Source organism: Corvus hawaiiensis, chromosome 6 (assembly GCF_020740725.1).
Source record: "Corvus hawaiiensis isolate bCorHaw1 chromosome 6, bCorHaw1.pri.cur, whole genome shotgun sequence".
NCBI classification, from domain to species: Eukaryota; Metazoa; Chordata; class Aves; order Passeriformes; family Corvidae; genus Corvus; species Corvus hawaiiensis.
The window spans coordinates 33755889-33772425 of NC_063218.1; the positions used below are offsets into that span (position 1 = coordinate 33755889).

General features: G+C 37.0%; 1 protein-coding gene across 3 annotated transcripts in view; it reads left to right on the forward strand.

Moving 5' to 3' along the window:
• Positions 1 to 16063, forward strand: part of PALS1 (protein associated with LIN7 1, MAGUK p55 family member) — a 56179-nt gene extending 40116 nt beyond the window's left edge. For all 3 annotated transcript variants that reach the window (XM_048306256.1, XM_048306258.1, XM_048306257.1), the window contains exons 4-14: positions 163 to 240; positions 929 to 1075; positions 1712 to 1873; positions 4946 to 5023; positions 5759 to 5942; positions 7022 to 7093; positions 7562 to 7633; positions 8366 to 8533; positions 9284 to 9486; positions 10852 to 10962; positions 12998 to 16063. In XM_048306256.1, the coding sequence (XP_048162213.1) occupies positions 163 to 240; positions 929 to 1075; positions 1712 to 1873; positions 4946 to 5023; positions 5759 to 5942; positions 7022 to 7093; positions 7562 to 7633; positions 8366 to 8533; positions 9284 to 9486; positions 10852 to 10962; positions 12998 to 13174 (1452 nt within the window). In that variant the 3' untranslated portion in view covers positions 13175 to 16063. The remainder of the gene's footprint in view (positions 1 to 162; positions 241 to 928; positions 1076 to 1711; positions 1874 to 4945; positions 5024 to 5758; positions 5943 to 7021; positions 7094 to 7561; positions 7634 to 8365; positions 8534 to 9283; positions 9487 to 10851; positions 10963 to 12997) is intronic.
• The last annotated feature ends 474 nt before the right edge of the window (positions 16064 to 16537 follow it).

Genomic DNA, 16537 nt, shown 5'->3' on the forward strand with positions numbered 1-16537 from the left:
TGCCCCTGACTAATCAGTCAGCAGTAGTGCAACAACTACATGGATATACTTTACTTTCAGTAAAATGAATAATTGCAAGTAGGGGGTTGTGCTTGAGTAGGAGAGGGAGGATTGATAAATCACTGGCTAGATAAAGAGTTTTACTGCTTGATTTCTTTTTAGGTACAGAGTGTTTTGAAACCCAGCCACCACAAGGATGGACAGGAGCTTAATGCTTTGCTGAGTGCCCCTCACATGCAGGTAAAATGAAACTTCTAATCTAATGGATCTATTTCTTGATGCTGTTTTCAGCATAACTTATTTTTTGCCTTGGGCTGACTGGGCAAGGATGAATTTTATTCCTCAACCCTCATTTTCCTAGGATAAGGAATTTGCAATTTCCAGAAACTAATGGAACTTTTTAATGAAGTGTAGTGTGTGGTTGTATTCAGCCTTTGCTATGGTCTATATGTATTACAGGGTAATTTGCACAGAAACAATGTAGCAGTAGGTCAGTGGGAACAGGGCAACACATGAGCTGCTTTGCTTACCTGTTTTTACCTTTGCAATTGTTTCCTGCTTACCATAGGGTGCATGAAGGAAATTTTGTTCTGGGGTGGTGATGTAAAAGTAGTTTTCACTGCAAAACTTATTCTGAGTCTGCAGATATGTACATAGTAAACCAGTGTCTGGGTTTTTAGTACAGATAAGATAGAAGTACAGTTACAGTTGTATTCAAAATTGCTTTTTTATTATTTTCCAGTCTGAAAGTTTTGAAAAAGAGTAGGTGCTACGTAGCTGTGATAAATAATTTTTTTTATTGCTTGAGTCAGTTCGCAGTGTTCTATGACCTGCAGAGACTGTTGAAATTGCAGAATATCATCTACTGGTTTGTATGCGTATCGAGTGTGATGTTTTCTGTAACTGAGCTGATTTTGTTTAACACTAGGCACTTCTACTGGCTCATGATAAGGTTGCAGAACAAGAAATGCAACCAGAGCCTATGACAGATGAAAAGATTTATGAGAATGTTGGCGTGTATGCAGGGGAGACGGTTAAAATAGTTCGCATTGAGAAAGCTCGGGATATTCCGCTGGTAAGTACTGGTGCTTACTCAGTTATATGTAAAGGAAGTAAGGCTTTTTGTCCTTTCCAGATTGCTATGAAACATTTGGAATTCAAATGCAAAGGTAATGTTTAACTTGTAAACACTCTCCCTCCCTCCAAAATGGGAAGCAGTCATAGACAGTAAACTTGTGTTAAACTTGAATTGAGCAGTAGCCATACCACCACGTAAAATCCGTACAACTTCTGTCAGCTTGGGTTTTGACAGATCTTCTTGGCAAGAGTCACTATCCCAAGACTGCTGCAAGGGAGCTTAAATAAGTCTTGTGTCAATGAGGTGTTGGTTTTTTTAGTTGTCTGGTTTCTGGTTTTGGGGTTTGTTTAGCAGTTATCATCTGCTATTTGCATCTTTCAAATAAAAGTTTCCTTAGGACTGTGTTTCTAAAAAAATAATCTTATGGTGTGGAGCCATTAAATTCTTCACTCTTTAATGTAGGTTGAAGGAGTTAAACAGTGGGTTTTTTGAACTGGAGCATTGTGTGTATGCATCCAGGCTGTTACTTGCATTCTCTTTCAGCATGGTTTTTCCATTGGCTTGGAATATATACAATAGATGGCTTTGAGTTTCATATATGTAATAAATTCAGAATGTGTTGCTACTACACAGGGTGCTACTGTTCGCAATGAAATGGATTCTGTTATCATCAGTCGAATAGTCAAAGGAGGTGCTGCAGAGAAGAGTGGGCTGTTACACGAAGGGGATGAAGTTCTGGAGATCAATGGCATTGAGATCCGTGGAAAAGATGTTAATGAAGTTTTTGACTTGCTGGTGAGTTGGAACACTTCTTGTTTGCTCTGCAATAAATACTCATTTCATAAGTCTGAAGCCTGTTGACTCTGCTTGCCATTTTACTCACATTTAGTCTCAAAACTATTTCCATTCTGGTATCTGGTGTTCATATGTGGAGGGCATTTCAAGTTTTCTTTCTGATGCATAGGAGTATACTGACAAGTATGATGGAAGTTATTGCAAAAATGAAGGCTACAAATGTGGAAGTATCAAGCTGTTATCTTTAGACTTACTTCTGATGATTTCTAAGAAAAACTTTGTTTAGCTCTGAAAAGCCATAATTTGTCATCTTTGTCGCTGGTTCAGTCCATAATTAATAGATGTGTGGCTGGTTTGGAGGTAGTTTTCTTCATAGCAGCTTATATGGTGCTGTGTTTTAGGCTGGGTTTAGACTGAAATAGTGTTGATAATGCACCAGTGTTCTAGCTGTTGCTGAACAGCACTTGCCCAGTGTCAAGGCCGCCTCTGTTTCTCACTCTGTCCCTGCCTGCAAAGAGGCTGGGGTGAGCAAGAGGCTGGGAGGGGACACAGCTGGGACAGCTGACCCAAACTGACCGCAGTGGTGTGTCTTGCCAAGTAACATCAGGCTGAGCAGTAAAATCTGGGTGGTGAGTGATTTCTTTACATCACTTGTTGGGTTGGGCTTTTTTCCACTTTACTTATTAGACTGTCTTTACCTTGACCCATGAAATTTTTTCCTTGCATTTGATCTTCCAATTCTCTGCCTCATCCTGCTGGGGGAGAAGAGTGCATTAGGAGCTGGTCAGTGCCTAAGTTACTGCCCAGACTTAACCCACCACAAATTGTATCACAGGGGACCTTTACGTGACTAGACTTGTTACTCCTTCCCTCCTGATAAAGGCCCTATTGTCCAGCAGTTTACTTGCATAGATGTTTTCTTGTTTATTACACCATTCATGACAAAATTATACTTTAGTTTAAAAGCAGCTAGGCAAGAAATCCATCAGAAATTAGTAAATGCAGAGGCACTCACTTTCAAAAAGGCCCTGTGAGACAGAATGTCGGAAGCTGGCAGTTACAATCAGTATTTTGTCTTGCCCAATTGCACTTCTTTCATGCTTTTCCCTGGTACCTGCTTTGGATCAGTGTCCAAGACATCTGGAACCCTACTCTGAATCTTTGATCCAATAGCAGCAGGCAAGACCATTCTGTCAAAGTGAAAACAGATGAAAATGACATTGTTTTGGATGCCAATTTATAACTTTGGCAAAAACATTGTAAATTTCAACTAGGACTTATGTAGTAGGGATTTGGGAGGGGGGAAAAAAGGATGAGAAACGTATTTAGTAAATCTTTAAATTATTTAGTAGATTTATGCTCTAGAGATGAAGCAGAATCAGGACAATGACTTAGGTTTAGCCGTAGGAAAATTTCCATCTTCAGTTGGACTTTTTTACTGAAATTTGCTGATAAAATTTTTCATCTATCTCATACAGTGAGATCAAGTTGAAGGAAGTAGAGGCAGAAATGTGTGAGGTTTAGGGGTTTTTGTTTTACTGTTTTTAGACCGGTTAGAAAGATGCTTACAATTCTCTGAAAAGCCTCGAGTTTCCTTGGGTTTTTTGAATCAGAACTATCTGAGATTCATCATGTTTTGTAATTGTCTCCATTTCCATCTGTATTTTTTTTTAAAGCCATATTTAACTAAGTCCTATGCTTCTGAAAAAAGTGTTTTGTAGGTGATTAACAGGTAGTTCAAGTCTGGCAGTTTAGTTCTCTGCAGAGAGCTTATTCTGCTCCTGAGCAGCACCTGCAACATAGGGTTAAAAAACAAAAGATGTAAAGCCACAATACATTAGCATAAGAGAAAATCACTTGCTGAAGGTTAAAAACAAAATAAACACAACCTTGTGGATTTTTAAAATATATTTTTAATACAACTAATTTAAAATAATGCTTTTAATTCTTTATTAAGAAATATTTATTTATAATTTATTTATTATTTACTACTTATTATTATTTAGTAAGTTGTCATTTGTATTTTGTAATGTGGAAATGAAGTTCTAAAGTGCTTCAGACCTCCCAAAACACTTCAAACAAGCTCAGGAGAAGGAAATGTCTTCCCTCCGTAATTTGGCCTCACTACTTGCTACTCTAGTGATAATAAACTACACGTGACTTTTAGACTAGATTGTTCACATGATCACTGGGAGATTACAGACATTCCTCTTGGAACTATGCATGCTGACTGAAAATCATGGATTTTCCTCTCTTGCAGCCTCATCTTGTTATGTTCAAGTTACATTTACTTTATTTAAGCCGTAGTTCTGTATTTTTTGAGATACATGCATTTTCTTGTTTTATACAGGATAAATTGTTGTGCTATGCTTCATAGAATGGTGTATAGGAAGTGAAACATCTGTAAACCTTGTCACAGGTTGTCACTTGCACTTTATTGAGATATTTTTTATGTGTGCAAACACATTCTGCACATGAAAGTATGTAAACAAAACAAGACATTTATTATATTCTACTTTCTTGGCAAGGGTGACTACAGTATTGGTATTGAACACTTTACATATGCAAGATTTGAGTATGTTAGCTAAATTTTTAAATAGTGTTTTGTATTCTTTACTAATGTTAACAGCATAAAATCGTAGTAGAAATGTTTGGCTTTGAAAACACTGTTCCATTTAAATGATTCTAGAAAAATTACATTTTTTAATATATTTTTTCATCCCAGCGTAGACCCACTTGTTGGTATTTATGAACAGAATAAGAGAATATTATTATCCATTTCTCCTAAGTCTCTGCTTGACAGAATGGCAGCTGCTCCATTTCAAGTAGAAATAGTTTATATTCATAAAAGATAAGCTTTTAAAATCTGAGTATCAACATTTAGCTTTCTAGTCTGACTGAATCACTGCATCTGTATCTGTACTATTTTAAACTAGCTAAGGGGTAGATGATGCACTGTTAGGAACAACTTTTAATGGGAATTTTCAAAGCATTTTCTAAAATATTTATTAAAATTCTTAACCTTAAGCCTTATTTTGATACTGTATATGAAGAGTCTATTTTTCCTCTCAGGCTGACATGCATGGTACCCTGACCTTCGTATTGATTCCCAGTCAGCAGAGCAAGCCACCTCCTGCAAAGGAGACAGTTGTAAGTAGCTCTACAGGTGTTCTCGTGCTTGGTGATACATACCTTGTTTTACCAGTAGTGTTTAAAAAGTTCTCCTGCAGGTCCTTTATGTTGTGGAACAAACCCAAAACTTAGCCATTTAAATTGATTTTAATTGGTACCAGACTAACACCTGAATTAACTGTTGAAAATTATTAATGATCTTAAACTGAAACTCTCAGTACGATTTTAACTCAGTTTCTGAAAAACATTGTAAAAGTAGAACTTCCTGTGGTTCTGAGCTTCTTATTCTGAATTTCTGTATTTTGTGTGTGTGTATGTGCGTGTATATATATATATGTGTGTGTGTGTATGTATTAAAAAAACTTGGATTGTGGACACTTGCAAATATGCTTTGGGAGGAAAAGGTAGCTTTAACAGTTTGAAGAAAGAATACCCAGACATTAATGATTGGTGACAAAATACTTTACAAGTCAAATGTCACTTAAAGCCCAGCAAATGGGTTTCAGTTTGTGTGTTTATTAGGTACTTTAGCCAATCAGAATACCTCTGATAATTTTTGAATGCAGACAACTTAAATCAGTAGCTGGGGGAGGGGATTGCATGTTAAATTCAAGCCTAGATAAAGTTTCCATTTTATAGAAGCTTAGAGTTTTTATATATCCTTGCTCCAATGCAATCACAGGAAGACAAGGTTTAATTCTTCAAAAGTCACTTCAAAGTTTTTCTTCTGGTTTTACATTTGATCTCCTACAGATACATGTGAAAGCGCATTTTGACTACGATCCCTCTGATGACCCTTATGTCCCCTGCCGAGAGTTAGGCCTGTCTTTTCAAAAGGGAGACATACTCCATGTGATTAGTCAGGAAGATCCAAACTGGTGGCAGGCTTACAGAGATGGAGATGAAGATAATCAGCCATTGGCAGGCCTTATCCCTGGTAAGTAAAGCTCTAGAAAAAGCTTGACAGTCAGTCAAGTTAGTTACCATAGCCACAGGAGCAATACTCAGGTTTTCAAAGACTTGTGCACCCTTAAATATCCATTGCCTTAAATAGATCTGTGTCTTTGAACCATTTGCAACAGAGCCTACTGTTGGGCATTGCAATGTATGGAGTTACAATGCAGAGTAAATGCAGAGTAAAGCTACTGCTTTCACTGCAACTTTCAGGAGCTACTCTCCTCTTCCTTTATTCCTGCACCATGGGGACTCTGCGGATTCAGAGTTCCCTCTGCCGGCTGCAGCAGAGATGTGGGACTGCAGCCTGCTTGTTCTCTGGTGATGGGCACGGCTCTGAGGTTTCTTACCGTTTCCAAATAAACTACTTGATACAGTGCCTTTTTCGTGGTCACTTTTCAGCATGTTTTCACTTAGCAAAGGGCTTCAGTTACTTGTGACAGTCAGACTTCTTTTCTCACTGTTGGGGGCCTTTGGGTAAAAGAGTTTTCATACACTGAAGACTGTTGATAATTTTTGCATTGCAATATGTATTGCAGCCTACTTCATTAAAGATCTGCTGTTCTGTTAAACACAGTGAACAAAAGACTTCAAATTCCACAGAATATCACACTGTAACTTTGTGATGCTTGAGTAAGTTGAGAGAAACACTGATTTAAATATAGGCTAATCTATTTTAAGCTGAAGTTCAAAAGATTTAATATAAATAGAACACATTTGACATACAAAAGTAATTAGAAAACCACATCATCAGAGTGGGGTAATGTAGTCTTCCCTGTAGTTTCACTTTTCCAGGCAAAACTGTCTAGTATAATACAAATGGTCTGCAAGTCTCTCTTGATTAATATATTTTTTGAAGTAATAAACCAGTTTTGCAGCAGTTTTAGTTTCTCTTTTAAATTTTTAATTTCTCTTTTAAATTTTCTTTCGTATGTTATATTCTATTAGAACCTTCAGAGATGTAAAAGCTTAGGAAAAAGTCAAATGAGTAAGTCATTACAAAAAAGCATGGAAATGGTTTCTAAATGTTAATGACTCTTGTGCTTTTTTTAATGCATCAAGGAAAAAGTTTTCAGCAACAAAGAGAAGCAATGAAGCAAACCATAGAAGAAGACAAGGAGCCTGAAAAATCAGGTGGGATATATGCTTGCTTTCCAAGTAAAAAAAAATCTCTTATAGCGGTGTTAATTAGTGTTATATGGAACCTTGTCATGGTGGAGTTTTAGAAAATTCATGTGGTGTGGTTTTTTTTTTTTTGTAATACAAGTGGGATGATTCTTTGAAATTCTTCATGTAAATACAAGCCTGAATGTAACACTTTGTTGTGCAAAGTACATGGGTTTTTCACAACTGTGTGATGTAATTAGGGTGATGTAGAGAATTTGGAAAGCCCCCTTTTTCGTAAAGAATTTTATCTGCCACGGCTTGGTTGAAGTCCTTGACATGTGCTTAACACACCAAAGCATTGTAATCAACAAAAGGATATTATACCTTTTGAAAACTGCAGAATAAATTCTCCACTTTAAAGATCCAACAAGAGGGTGGAACAGGAAGATTTTTGTTGTATGGGTGTTTGATTGTCATAATTTTTATTTTGGTTAGGAAAACTCTGGTGCGCGAAGAAAAACAAAAAGAAACGGAAAAAGGTTTTATACAATGCAAATAAAAATGATGGTAAGGAATAACTTTTGCACAGTTTGTATAATTATAAACAACTGTAAAATAATCTGCAAATAGCCTTGTGAAAAGAATGCTGAAATTCAGGATACAATGTTAGAAATACTAGCAGTAAAAGCTCTGTGTGAGAGCAATACTATGTTGTGTTGTAGCATTTAGTGAAAGATGTAGAAGAAGTGAAAGGATTTGTAGGGTCACTTGGTGTCTTTATTAAAGACCAGATGATAAGGGAAAAAAACAGATAGTATTTAGGCATAGAAGCACTCATAATTTTACAATGATGAACCAGTTTATTATGGCTTTTTAATATCATCTCACTCTGCATAGTTAAATTTCATAAATGGAAATTTTCTTCATTTTAAGGCTATTTATACTACGTTTTCACAAAAGTACTTTGGGATTGGGATGATGGTTGCTGCCGTTTGGTCTGAAGTTTCTAATACAAGAATACTCTTGTATTAGAAACTTACTTTTTGGCAAAGAAGTTGTTTCTTGTGTTTATGCTACTAGTTATATGATAACTAGTAAGTGGAAATATTTTTTTTTCCCAAGAAAAGGGAAAAAAATTCTCATCTTACTGGGCACGTGATGATCTTTGGGCTTCTGTTGCTTTGGTGACTCAGATGCTGGGCAGAGTCAGGAACTGCCTGAAACCTGATACTGCATGACAGGCAATACATGGAACTGGCAGTAGAGTTTGTTGTGACTGTTTTATTGTTCTCTCTCAAGATTATGACAATGAGGAAATTTTGACCTACGAGGAAATGTCACTGTACCATCAGCCAGCAAATAGGAAACGTCCCATAGTTCTGATTGGCCCCCAGAACTGCGGCCAGAATGAGCTGCGGCAGAGACTGATGAATAATGAAGTGGATCGCTTTGCCTCCGCAGTGCCTCGTAAGTGTGGCAGGCAGATAAGATTCCTCATTCTAAACCTTGGCTGCAGACAAATCCTGTTGTGTTGGAAATAGTAATTAGGAGCTTGGGGGTTTGGGGCAGGATATATTGAGCTCTTGAAAAAAAAGGACAAATAAAATGATCTCGTGTGTGGCAAAAAATAGCTTTGAGAAGTTAATGCAAATCCAGTGTTACACACACAGTGTTCTAGAGGCATTATAAGACATGCATTTATATCAGTTTGGATAAAATTGGAATGAGTTACAGAAGTTCAAAAAAGAAACTGGTATATTGGGCAAAAAATTTTTAACCAAATGCCCTGCATAAATTTAAATTTAGATGGCTTTAGTGCCCTTCCAAACCACTTATATTTCAGTGAATATTGTATTTTTAATGTCTGATGTACCCTAGATTATGTTTACAGACAACTTAGCAATATGCATTTGTTGAAAAACTTACAGCTGTTTTCACATTCAGAACACAACTGCACAGTTAAAACTATTCCTTTCATAATTTACTAATTTTCCTCTAGATAATGTAAAATAGACTTCTAAATGAAGTTTGACAACTTAATCTACCAGGGACATTTATTGTAGAAAATAAAATACACGGATTTCTTTTTCCTATGTTGGGTTGGAGGGGTGGATTTTGCATTATTAGCAATATGCCTGCTAAGAGAAATACTCTTTCTTTTCTTCCATTCTACACATGTATCACTGTCTCGATTTAATTTTTGTCTCTTGTTTGTAGATACTACTCGGAGTAGGCGAGAGACTGAAACAGCTGGCAGGGATTACCATTTCATCTCCCGACAGGCATTTGAGAGTGACATAGCTGCAGGGAAGTTCATTGAATACGGAGAGTTTGAGAAGAACCTCTATGGGACGAGCATAGACTCTGTGCGGCAAGTCATCAACTCGGGCAAGATATGCCTTTTGAATCTCCACACCCAGGTATGGCAAAGCTCTTGCCTGTCATGTTTTAATTGTAGAAGCTACTGTGAATATCTATAGAGCTCTATCTGGCTTATAAAATGAGTGTGTTTTCAAGATCCATATTCATGTTTATGCCAAGTTTTCTTTCAGTGATGCTCAGCTGACTCTGTCCAGTTCCTTGTTTGCAAATGTGCGCATCTTTATCTGTGCTGCAGGTGATGGGGCCTTAGTTTTCATCAGCTTTTAAGTATCTGGAAACCATGTAAATTTAAAAATTAATTAAAATAAGATTTTTGTCTCTCCATCTTCCAATTACTGCATGATCTCTGGGGTTTTTGAAGATGGAGAGGAAATTTTTTGCGATTATACTTGGAAATTGCATTTCAGGAATGTTTTTGCAGTTTCCAGATACAGTTCAGGACTGAAGTACATCACATCAACAGTATTGAAAAACTGTTGAGCTGTGAACTTTTGGTTATGAAGAGGAAAACTATGCTTGCATACCTCAGTTTGGAAATTTAGTCAAACATGGTAAGAGGCAGAGAATGCAGCCTGTTTTCTGATACTTGTATGTATGAGGTCTGCTGCTGTTGTAGATGCTGCAAAAGAAACCCTAAAACTCAGCCACATCAGTAAAATCTGGTAGTATTGAAGCTATCATTAGTCATCAATTAGTCATCAAAAGTAGGGACCATGTGATACTATACTAGCATAGCTCATGGGTATTGCAAAGCATGTCATGAGATGAAAATTCGTAACTCTTTAAAAATGTATCTAATTCTGTGGCTATAAAAATTTTTCTCAGAGACAAGTTGCTTGTCCCAAGATAGAGAGGGAGCCTTTTGGAAAAATCAAACAACAGTTTGATGCCCTTCATTTCCTGTCTCTCAATATTAATGTAACCTGACAAAACAATATGCTACACATACAGTAATAGTGCGTCTGATACCTTGTACTTACCTTCAAAACCGAAAAGGCTAAACTGTAGTTTTTCAAGTAAACGGTACTATTTAAAGACTCTTGTCTTTGTTCAAAGCTGATACCTTTCCTTAGCATTGCAAGACACTCACTTCAGTGTACCTGACCTTTTTATTGCTTTTGGATACCAAAAGATCTGTTTCTTCAGTTTACTTATGAAGAATATTCTTGAACAAAAGTAACTATTTCAGTTTCATGAAGCTGAAAAATGTTGGAATATAAATTTCATAGGAAATGGTGTCTGAACTCTGAATACTGTTACGGTTAATTATATTGTTGTTAATATATTGTACAGTTGTTGTGTTTGAAGACTATATTATCAATTACAGCATGTGAATAATGCATCACCAAATGTCCTTTTCCTGGGTGGAATTGTTAAATATTTAATAAATCCTATTTTTGCAGTCACTGAAAACACTACGTAACTCTGACTTGAAGCCATATATTATATTTGTTGCACCACCTTCACAAGAGAGACTACGTGCTTTATTGGCCAAAGAAGGGAAAAACCCAAAGGTAAGGTGTCTTACACTTCTTCTGAAACCATGCTGGGTTTGGTGAGCAAATGCACGTGCTCTTTCTTTGGAACTGGGACACGGTACTGGCAATTACCATTGCAGTGAACCAGTGTAGCTGTGCTCCAGGTTGGTAGGCAGACCATGCTAAGGGAGGGGTTCATTCAGGATGCTTTTGCCTTACGGGGATGTGAGAGGTATTAGACAAGGGAATGCATTGCTAATTCAGTAATCTTGGGGCACAGTGTTTTTGCATTGGGGTCCCTGCATTTGGGTACAAAAACATGACCTTTTATTTCAAAACTGTGGAAAATCAAGTTTTGTCCTCAAGTAAACCTGGGAGTAATTCTATGGAGCAAAGGATTACTGGTTTTCATTTGAGAACTTACCTGCCCTTAGAAAAGCATTTACTTGAAAATCCAAAACTCTTCAGATAAAATTATTTTAATGCTTGATCCTGTGGGATCACTTTTCATTTTTAAACAGAGTCAATGGCCAAGATCTGAGCTTATGCAGTTCAGATTTAGTTACTCAGAAGTCAGTTCTGCAGAATGCACTTTAAAGCCAAAGATTAAACCAGGACATCTGAAAGTTCAGAAAAGTTCCTGATCAGGCTATGATATACCAAGTGTTTATTGCTCAGGCAATGGAATAGGTTTATCATCAGGTTTTTAACAAAAATCTCCCCCGATGGGTGGGAGCCCTTTGCCACCACAGTATCTTCCAAGTGCTAATCGAGCATGATGCAGGTCATACTGAGGAAAAACAATCTTCCCAGTGTAACTCAAAGTTATTCCTGGCACGGCTGTTGTCAGGAAACATAACTCACTGTGTTCTATGGCTGTGTTGTTTTGCTCTCCTTGACGCAAGGGTGATTTATTACTTGTGTGCAAGATCTAAAAGTCCATTCAAGTCCAAGTGTTAAAACAGGGGAAGTTTTCTTTTTTTCCTTTCCTCCACCTGCCCCTGAGTCAAGTATAATCATAGTCTTTAAATGGGTATGTTTCCTCCTTCATGTTTATGCAATGAAGGAAACTTTATTTTATATAAATATTCCATCTTACGTATGTTCTGGATTTTTATTGCAGTGTAGTCAAGGAATCAATTTGTAAAAAAAAAAATGGAATGCATTTCTTGGTGTTGCACTGTGCATGTTTCCTTTCGGATTAATTGTATTGGAGTTGTATTTATTTCAGTTGGGTACATGCTACTGAGTTAAACCCCTTCCCTGATAAAGAAAAGGGTATTTCTTGGATGTATGCCCTAATGTTATTCTGATTTTATTGAGAGTGTATAATGACTAAGGAAAAAAACCTGGAGGCCTGAAGTCCCTTTTGAAATACCCTCCTTAGAAAATTAACTCAAAAATTATACCTGAATATTTCTTTATACAATACAAAAATAAGTTGCAGAAGAGAAAAATAAACACACTTTTATAATCTAAGTGTAAGAAAAATTCTGAAATCAAAACATTTCTACTTCTGCCTTTGTATCATTTATCTACACTGCAATATTCTTGCTTTTGACGTACTCCCTTCCAGCTCCCAGATGTTATTCACTTGATGTTATGGTGATTTGGTCAGCTTAAATGTGTAACTCTCGCTGTGGCTCTCACTGCTGCGTATTGAAAACTGTCACCAGTGACAGCTGTCTCCTTTGGCTCTTTGGTGTTGGTAGTGCCAGCAGAATCTCTCTTGTTCTGCACTGTTCAGACTTTGTTTTACACCATCTCTCCCATCTCCAGTCTTCTTCAGTGAGATCAGTGTTGTGCAGTGAGCAGTGCTAGATCTTCCTCATTTGCTTCAGCCTGGGGCAGTTACTTACTGTTTGCCACTCATCGCCAATCAGTCGGGATTTTCTTGAATGCCCTTAGCTTTCAAATATCGATCATGGTTGAGTGTTCCTGTAAACTTTTCAACAGCTGATAGCAACACCATGAGAGTTTGTGTAAAAAAATGGGAGTTGTTCCCTTTCCCTGCTGTTACTGTGGGGGAGAGGCTTACACACCTACACTAACTCTCTGTTTCTGATTGCAGCCAGAAGAGCTGAGAGAAATCATAGAGAAGACAAGGGAGATGGAACAGAACAATGGCCACTACTTTGATACAGCAATTGTGAATTCTGATCTTGATAAGGCATATCAAGAGTTACTTCGGTTAATAAATAAGCTTGACACAGAACCCCAGTGGGTGCCCTCCACCTGGCTACGATGAGAGCAGTTCCAAGGGGCAAATGGACTTCAATCTAGTTACCTTTCCAAGCAGATCTTGTGTAGGTCTGCCCAATTCTAGTATAAATGCATGTGAGCTCTAGACCTCAGTGGCTGCATCCTTTGCCACTGAAGTTGCGTATTACTGAAAAATACGCTGATCAGCTTGTGAGCCAATTTAACTGATCTAAAGATTGTCCAAGTTTTCTTTCTCTGTGGTCTAGAAATGGAGACCATGTCAGTACTAAATTCTAAAGCTTTAGATAGATTTTTTTTTTTCTAGCAACTACTTTTATACATAAATCCACCTTTTTTTAACTTAGAATCGCCCTTATGACAAAGATTTAAAGTGTGTTTGTGTGTATATATATAGTCCATGCTGTCACATAGTTATAAATATGAATGTTATTTAACACTTAACTTAAAGACTTTGTGGGACGTGATGCTAGTTCAGGAGCATAATTCTACAGATCATTGGGCAGAAAAATAACCTACAAGTGAAAATGTCAATGAGAAACCTCTCCTGTTCAAAAAATACATAGAATGAAGATGTTGGTCTGGTCTGGAGCTGCCCCGTGAGGATTCAGTTAATATTTTAATTCTCAAACATTCCACTTTCTAGTAGCACTGTAATTGAAAAATGTGTATAATGTAAATATTTCGATCCTTGTGTCTTTTTAGTCAGACTTTTAAAATCATATTTGACTGCACAGTAATTTTAGGTCCAATCAAAGATGACTATTATATTGAACTTTTAGACGTGATTATTTTTATGGTATTTTCTTTAAAACATACTGACTGATTGGAGCCACTTTTTCACAGATCTGTAGAGATAGAAAGGCAGAGGTTATATTTTTGTGAAAATAGCTAGTTATAAGATGCTGCTTGAAAGTCAACTAAAATTTTCATGTTTTATAACAGAATACTGACTAATATAGACTGATGTGCTGAACATTGGAAGACAGTGGGGTTTTTTAATCTCTGCAAATGGTTCATGTTGTGGCTAATGGACAACTAACTGGAATTAAAATAGCTGAATGTAGCTACTGTGTTATGAGTATTGTAATTCACTAGCCAGCCTATTGTCCTACATTTGCTCAGTACTGCAGTGAAAATATGTGTAAAACACTGGTAACTGACTGAGAAGTCACAAGAAAGGGGAGTATTTTTAATTGTTAAAAAACTTGAAACAAGGGAACAAAATGCAAGGTCTGTATCCTAATGTGTTCTGCAGAGCAGATGGGAACATCTCTGCATCCTCAAACGATTCTGGCTATGAAGGTTTAACAACCATGGCTGTGCCTCTGCAGTAGGGCGGTTGTTGCTGACACTAAATGAATAGTAGTATCTTGGCTGGTTTGGGTTTGGATAGCACAAAGAACCTTAACTGTGAATATCTCTTTTAGCCATAGTGTTTCTTTGTTCCTACATATAAAACACTGGAGTTATGTCAATGTGTCGTTCACTCCTGTCTAATGTTGAAGGATGAAAAAGTAGTTACTGTTTTCCATTCTGTCTTGCATATATTCTTTCTTAAAATGTTAATGAAACAAATTCACACCCATAGTTAGACAGCTCGAAGTATAGAGCAGATATAAAGAAATTGTCAGATAACTGTCCTAGGTACTGAACTAATAATCAGTACGTCTTTGTATTGAAAAATTGAAGTATACAGTGCATTCCTGTCTTGTTAGAAAGCAAAACTATTTGCTTGTTTAATTAATATTTAGGGCTGAAAAGCAATTAAGCAATTAGTGGGGATCAGTAACGACTCTTCAGAAAGAAAATGGGGTGGGAACTTGAATATCTTATTTCAAGTCAGTGTTAGAAATAATACTGTGCTACTGTTGGCCTAAGGGCTGGATATTCAAAATTATGGCTTTTTGCCTCACATTGCAGGCATGTTCTCAGTTTCATCCATAGTTATGACAACAACATTGTTCAGGTATATTGGAAAAACTGTATTGATTCTATGCTTTTAAAGAAAGATGATTGTAGATATATTACACTTTGGGGTATTGAATGTTTCTGGACAAGAAGGTGGAAAGCAGTAAAACAGGTTGAGTAAGGTTAACCTAGCTCAGCTATGTAGGTGCTGTCCAAATTCTGCCAGTCACAATCACCTCAAGGTGGTTGCTGAACCCCCTTAGGTATTCAGTGTTCATAGACAACATCAGTCTCAGTAAATCATGCCATTAATGTTATTTCACTCATGTTTGTCTCCCCAGTTTTTCTGAAATGGTGTACAGAATCTGCTTTTATACAAATGAGCTTTTGAATGTAGACTTAAAGCATATTGCTTGAAGTTCAGCTCTACTCTCTTTAATTCCCAAGGCACACAGAACTCCCTGAGATCCATAGAGAGGTGCTATGATAGCTTTTAACCAGTGTTAGCTTTGTCTCCTGCTGAAAGGAAGGGCTTGAGCAGCACTGAAATATGTACCTGGCTGTCCATCTGCTGCCAGCTTGGACCTGAACTACCTTGTGTAAGAAATTATTCTGTCTTGTTTCATGATAAATGTGTGCTAGTTCCCTCAAGAATAAGAAAATACATAGACTTCACTGGTTAAACTCTTCAACCTGATCACAGGTTTTGTAGTGAGCTGTATCAGACTGAAAGAGGGTATCTGTGGTTTTACCAGTCCAGATTTAATTAAAAATAAATGTTAGCTGCATTGCATAAAATAATTTTTGAATGTAATTAAATGTGAATTTTTAAAATATTAGATGGGGGGTTCCATGCCTTAAATAGTTATACTGAGACCTGTGGTTAGCCCCACACTGTACTTTTATACGTGTACCTGCACTCTGTATTTTGAGACATCATGAACTGCACACTAATGTAAAAATGTAAAATATTTCTAGATTTAAAATAAATCACTGTACAATTTTACTTCTTGTAGTGGATCTTGAGAATCTTCTTTCTGCCACTTTGCTGAATGTGTGAAACATGCTGTGACCCATCAGTGCCCTACGGGATGCTCTACGCACCTTCTGACACCATCCATCCTGTGCGAGAGGCAACAGCAGGTCTGCAGAGCTACAGTGTCTCTTTCAAGCTGGATCTGTACAACAGACCATGGACTTACTGTTCAGCTGTGCTATCTGCAGCTTCACAAGAAAAAAGAAATAGCCTTATTATTCATACAATTTAAAATGATTTTTTAAAGATGTTAACAGAAATTTATTTCCTTGCACTTACCCTGCATCTGCTGGATCATGTTTAACACAAGATGCTTACCTTGAACAAACTAGACTTGTAGTACCAGAAGCCATAAGCTAGCATTAGTTCTGGGGCATGTGTTCAGTTTGCTGATTGCAAACCAATGTGTTCAAGAAAAAGAACACAACCAATGTGTTCAAGGAA